Below are 6,165 nucleotides of genomic sequence, written 5' to 3'. Positions count from 1 at the left end.
GCCTTGTTCTATTCAGGCATCTGAGGTAAGGAAGGGCTAGAGGAGCACCTTGTCCAGCCTTCACCATGGCAGCAGGCATATAAACACAGGTAATTTATAAATAGGAGTCCAGCTATCAGCTGAAAACAACCACAGGAAGGGGTGAAGGCCAGGCCCCACCAGGTGTGAGGTGGGCTGATCGGGCACTGGGCGGGCGGCCGCTCTGGCAGCTAGAGGCAGTGCACGCCTGCCCCCTGGTGGTTGGGGGAGAGCAGTGTCTCAGCCTCCAGGGCCAGTGGGCATAGCACCTTGAAGAGGGAGAAGCAAAGGGTACAGTAAGAGCCAGCCCCAAGCCACAGGTATTATAAAATCAGAGGGCTGGAAAGGATCCAGAAGATCATCTAAGCAACTCCCGTCACCTTACAGATGAGAAAACTGAAACCCAGAGAGAGGAAAGGACTTGCAGGGTCCCAAAGCCAGCTGGTGAAGCCCAGCCATCCTTCCTTTCCACCTCAGCCAATAAGGGCCATGTGCTCCCTGAGCAGGAAGAAGAAGCAAAACAATTGGGGGGTGGGGGGAGTTAAAGCAGAAAATTACACTTCCCAGGAGGCTGGCTTCTTCCAGCCAAGGAGAGGACAGGAGAAAGGTGAGGGGGTCAGAGTTGGACACCAGCATGCACACACATGCACTTGTGCACACGTCTACACGCACATACATAATACCTGGACGCCCTTCCTCTGGAGTCCAGTCTGGTGCCATGAGTATGAGTGTGTGTGTGTGTGTCTGTCACTGGCAGAAAGCTCACAGGTGGGGGACCCCTGTGACAGGAACCAGAGCCTAGACTGGGCACTTGTGCATGGCAGCTCAGCTTCCCGTCCAGGGCAGGTGGAAGGGGACGTTGACCACAACTGCCCCAGGTCATGGAGGGCAGGTATGATGAGAGCTGGTGGGGAGGGAGGCTTTGGGGGGCACTAACCTAGATTATCTCCACTTCCCAAGGCTGGGAGGGAGCAAAAGCAACCTGAGCCTGGGACAGCCCAGCTGCCTGGCCTGGGAAGGACAGCCTGTCTAACCCCACCCCTGGATATATCTCCCAGAGCCCCAGAAGCTGGAAGGAGGCTGGGAAAGTGGAGGAAGGATGACAGGTCTTCAGCCATCCAAGGAGCCGCTGCCCTTGTTCTTGCGGCTGAGGGGGAAAGCAGACTTGCTCTGGGGCTGGGTCATCTTGCTGGCCAGGTAGACGAAGGGCTCCAGCAGAGAGCGGCGGTCAGCCACAGATACCTCCCACAGCTTCACCTTCTCGGACTTGGCCCAGTGCTGAGCCACGTCTGGGTCTACACGCCGCTGCTCCTGTAGGTCACACTTGTTGCCAAGGACCACGATGGTGACCTGGGGAAGAGGGACAGAGTAGAGGCCTGAGGATGTACCATGGGCCTCAGAGTTGGGTGTGAGGGTTGGCAACGACCTAGAAGTCCTAACAGAAGAAAAAGTCTCAATAGCTAACGTTTTGCCTCTTCTTATACAGGAAACAATGACTGGGGAGAGGGAGATGGTTGCTTTTTATTCTCCTTCCTCTGTTTAAGTTCTACCCTCCATCTGGCCCTCCCTCCAGGAGTTCTCTTATAAGCCCTGTGTCACCCGTGCCTGCTCATTACGAGCAATCAGTCTGTTTCTGGCTAAACACCTGGTGAGGGAACATTCCCCAAACACCTGCAGCTTAAAGGGGGATTTGGGAACAGAAGGATAAGAGCAAAGAACCATCATAAAGAAAGATTAGTGGGGGCTCCCAAAGTTAGGTCAGAAACCTCTAAAACTAAAGGAAAGCCTCTTTGGTTGAGCTGCCTCAACATACAACCACCTGTAGGGGTGAAGACACCCTCCAGTGGCCTCCATCCCCCCTCTAGCTCCTACCCTACCTCCTGGGATAGGAATGAAAAACAGCCATGCCAGGCTCCCCAGAGCCAGCCCAGGGCCCACTCTTTCTCCTAACCCCACCCGTGGATATGTCTTTCAGAGCCCCAGAAGCTGGAATGAGGCTGGAAAGGTGGAGAAGGGATCCCCACACACACCTCCTTCTTGTCCTTGGATTTGTCGATCTCCTTCTTGAGCAGCTCTACACGCTGAAAGGACTCTCGGCTATCCGTGCTGTAGACCAGGACATAGCCGTCAGTGCAGGAGAAGCAGTGCCGGGGTAGCTCGGCCCCATCCCGGAGCCCCCGGGTGTCGTAGAAACGCACCTGCTCCCGCACCCCCCGGTCGGTCTCAATGGAGCCCACGTAGATGTCTTCCTGTGTCTCAATCATCTCAGAACCTGGGGCAAAATGAGGAAAAAACTTGTTTGTAGAAAGAAGGAAGATGGGAAACGTGGGTGACTGAGTATATCCTAACAGGCCAATCAGCCAGGGAAAGAAAGGAATGTGGGGCTGGGGACAGAGGGCCAGGGACTGACAGGCAAGACTGGATGACTTGGGGAACAACATGGATCTCATGCTAACGCCATACTAAGCAAAAGCGTGACCTGAGAGCTTTTCCTTGCTATCTCAAATATTGGGTTTCCTCTTTCCAGATTTCAATATGCTGGGGTTAAGGTCGTTATGTAGATTTCACTCTTTGGGGGTACAATAACCATCAGCAGCAGCTTTTAGCCTTTTCATGTTATGATCACATCCTACTTATTCTTCCACCATGTCCCTACCCCCAACAACACTCACCTACTACATGGTTCCCATATAGAAGCTGCTCCAGGATTGAAGTTTTGCCCACAGATGCTTGACCACACACGACCACCTTGCAGCTCTTCCCCATGCTTAGCCTTCTGCCTTGAAGAAGAGAAGCACACTGGGTGAGGTGGGATGAAAACAGAGGGCAGATCTCCTATAACTGAGAGCCAGGTTCTGAACCTCAGAACTTCAGGGATTCAGCACTGTCTGTCCCCTACTGTGGTCAGGGTGTATTGGAGTGATGTGTCTCTGGCCGCTACTGGACAGTGGGCTGTACTTTACTCATCTTTGTCATTCCAAGCACCTGATCAGTAACTGGCTCAGAGCGGGTTTTCAGTAATTGTTGCCGTAAAGGGGGAAGAGAGTCTTTGGTTTAAAGGAACCACTGGCCGGGTTCCTTTCTGTGCACAGGATGTGGAAGACCAGTAGCTGGAGGGAGCTCCACTCAGCTTCCTGTCTTGAGCCATGCCTCCATGGAGAAATAAACAAGAATGCTATATTGTGTGGATTGGTCTTAAGCCGCTCTTCGTCTGGAGAGTGAGCTAATGAGAATGGGATTTTGCTTTCCTGTATGATTTATCTGGACAATTAATTCCCTCTAATTCCCAGTCAAGTCCATGGCTAAGATGAAGAACATCACACAAGAAAGAGTGAAAGAATCTAAGGGGAAAAGGAGAAAATCTGTGATGCCCTTGAACTCATAAGCCAAAATGAGGCTCAGACACAGAAACCTCCCGGACAGAGATCTTGTCGAAGGCATTCCAAACACAAGCTTCCCAGAAGAAACCCCAGACAAGGATTGCCTCAGAGAGCAGATACAGAGGGCACTCCCAAGAAGTGTCTTAAACAGAGACCTCTCGAGTAAACTCCCGATACAGACCGCCTCCCCGCTCGGGGCCCAAATAGTGGGCCCCACAATGAAAGGATACCCCAAGTGAGACTGCTAGAGGGGCTTCCGCCACCGATTTACCCCCGAGGGGGCCCCTAGAGGGAATCGGAGGCAGAGACCCGCCACCTAAAGCGGCCCGGATGCGGTGACCGACCCTGGCCTGCCACCTCCGTACCTCCCGGAGCCCTCGCAGCACCCCGGCTGGGCCCCTCCAGGCGCGCCGGGACTAGGGGAGGGGCAGCACAGCCACAAGCACTCCGCTTTTCCTCCCGGGTCCTTCCAGGCTCCGTCTGGCCCCGCCCCTCAGCTTCCGTCCTTCAGGACCAATTCCGGCTGCAGCTTGCAGGAGCCGGGCACACAGCGCCCCCAGAGGCAGGAAGGGAGAATGACGGGGAGAAAGCTGGCACCAGGGCTGGCCGCACACGCGAGCACAAGGTTCTAGGCAACTTGGACACAGGGGGCTGGTGTCTCTAATGCCCAAATGTTCTTTCTCTAAAGGCTACCATAGTGCAGTAACGCTTCATTTATTCAATCGTTTATTAGTCAGATGTCTTCTGAGCAGCTACTCTGTGCCAGGTATAAAACCACATGCTGAGAAAAAATGTAATTAGACAAGGTTGCTGCTGCTCATGAGAACGTCACCGTCTAGAGGAGCTAGATATCTACAGGGCAGCATGGTAAAAACTATTTTGGAGGTGCTATGGGAGCATCGCAAAAAACATTGGACTTCAGGGACAGTGGGCATCACAGAAAACTTCCTGGAGGAGGTTATGCCTGTTTTGAGATTTTAAGGGTCTGGGAGGAAAGAGTGGAGGAAACATGGCAAAAGTCATGGCATTTTTCTGGAACTACAAGTGTTTTGGTTCAATGTTGTTGGTGGAAAGGAGGCAAATAATCGAAGACCTTGTGTGTTAGGTCAAAGAGTTCAAACTGTATCCTAACAGCAGTGGAAAGCCATTGACAGGTTTTATGCCAGTGAAGTGACATGATCATTTTTGCTTTTAGGAAGGTCATTGGCAGAAGAGTAAAGAATGGAGATGAGACAAGGGGCCAGTTAGGAGACTATGGTAGTATTCCAAGTTTTAAAAATAAAAATGAGGAGAGCCTGATTTGGTATGGAATGGAGACAGATAGATTTGGAAGACATTTGGTAGGAAAATCAACAAGATTTGGTGATAAATTGGGAGTCAGGAGTGAGAAAGGAGGCGTTCATGATGTCTCCTATCTTTCTAATTCGGTGGCCAATTGGTGAACCCACTTGACAAGATAAGGAATTCAGGAAAAGAGAAATAAGTAAAGCATTTGTTGTTGTTGTTGAGGAATGAGAGAATGACAAATTTGACTTAAATATAAATGTCTCCAGGATTTGTGAAACATACAAGACATCCAGTAGATAATTGGATATATTGATCTAGAACTCACAAGTGAGAGGTCTAGGTTGGAAATACCGACAAAGTTGAGGGTCATCTACAGCTCAAATGAAAGCTATGGGAGCAAATGAATTGGCTTAGATGCAAAGAACACACAGTGGGAAGATGGTCCACAGACAGGTTGGCTTCCTGCATTAGACCATAGATTGTGACCCATTGGCAGGCAGGGCAGGTGGTCTGTGAGTATCCGCCCAATCTAGCACACTCCCCAAGTAGGCCATTTGGAGAGACTAGTGAATGATTGGCTGGCTGAATGACTTCTCTTCCCACCCACTGAGCCTCTCCCAACCTTCTCTAGCCAGTGGTGGGTGTGGTTTCTGCTCCCTTAGCACTGCCATAGGCAGAGGCCTTTCAAGAAGCCTACTGAGGATGACACTATTTTACTGGAGGAAAGGAGTAGATCCTTTCCAAATTCACTTGTCCCCTTCTTTAGTTCTCAATTAAAAAGTTTTAACCTCAAACTCCTCCAATTTAATTTAACCTCAGAAAACCCCGGTTTTATTCAAACCCACGAATACTCTTGGTTCGAGTTCCCAGTCCAGACTGCATTCGGCAAAACAAGCGTGCTGAGCAGGGTGTTTCCATAAAGGATGAGTACTGGGGACACTATGGAGCAGGGACCTCACCCTGAGAGCTGCCTTATAAATTCGAGGGCAGGGTCTGGGGCGCCGTGCCACCCTTCCTAGGCTTAATGCTGAGATGGCACTCCCAGGCAGCTGACATGAAAGCAGCCTCATTAAAGGGTCAGCGTCATTAGGGTGATGAACCAGTTGTTGCTTGGAGATCCAGTGGGGATGAAAGGCGCGGGGTGAAGACGCCCTGCGTTCCCCTGGCTTGGTTGGGCAGGGCTTCCAAGGGCCGATGAAAGCTAGGGGAACTGGGCTCAAAGTGTCTCTTCTTGCCTTTCCCGGTAGGAAGCTGTGAACACACTCCAAGGTCAGGAAGGTAGTAGTGGGGCTCTTTCCCTCCAGAGTCCTGGGTCACCGAGTCCCCAACCCAACCCAGACTCTCCTGAACCTTACTGGAGACTCTCTAGGATTGGAAGTTGCTATGGCAACGAGGCTCTCAGAATACTGAGAAGAGCTCAGGCCTAGAGGGGCATCACCCTCTTGTAGCCCTCACTTCCGACGCACGGGTAAAGTGGCGC

At 51.6% G+C, this 6,165-nt stretch overlaps 1 protein-coding gene across 2 annotated transcripts; it reads right to left on the bottom strand.

Moving 5' to 3' along the window:
• Positions 1-548: 548 nt before the first annotated feature.
• On the bottom strand, positions 549-3,885 carry NKIRAS2 (NFKB inhibitor interacting Ras like 2). Of its 2 annotated transcripts, none has more exons than XM_042915826.1 (4): positions 3,764-3,885; positions 2,691-2,798; positions 2,049-2,290; positions 549-1,368 (listed from the first exon to the last, which is right to left on the bottom strand). In XM_042915826.1, exons 2-4 carry the CDS (start codon positions 2,782-2,784, stop codon positions 1,129-1,131), a joined length of 576 nt encoding a protein of 191 aa, XP_042771760.1. In that variant the 5' UTR covers positions 2,785-2,798; positions 3,764-3,885; the 3' UTR covers positions 549-1,128. The 2 variants fall into 2 exon arrangements, with proteins under 2 accessions (XP_042771760.1, XP_042771761.1); XM_042915827.1 differs by having other exon boundaries at positions 2,691-2,794.
• Between the last annotated feature and the right edge of the window lie 2,280 nt (positions 3,886-6,165).

Source organism: Panthera leo, chromosome E1, assembly GCF_018350215.1.
Source record: "Panthera leo isolate Ple1 chromosome E1, P.leo_Ple1_pat1.1, whole genome shotgun sequence".
NCBI lineage: Eukaryota > Metazoa > Chordata > Mammalia > Carnivora > Felidae > Panthera > Panthera leo.
Note: the sequence above shows the minus strand (reverse complement) of the source record. Positions and strands in the feature narration are given on the sequence as shown.

Excerpts from the sequence above, each read along its gene's own strand:
- NKIRAS2 (XM_042915826.1), bottom strand. The coding sequence starts at position 2,784 with ATGGGGAAGAGCTGCAAGGTGGTCGTGTGTGGTCAAGCATCTGTGGGC. Across the intron at positions 2,291-2,690 it reads ATATGGGAACCATGTAGTAG|GTTCTGAGATGATTGAGACA; the intron begins GTGAGTGTTGTT and ends ATTTTGCCCCAG. Across the intron at positions 1,369-2,048 it reads AATCCAAGGACAAGAAGGAG|GTCACCATCGTGGTCCTTGG; the intron begins GTGTGTGTGGGG and ends CCTCTTCCCCAG.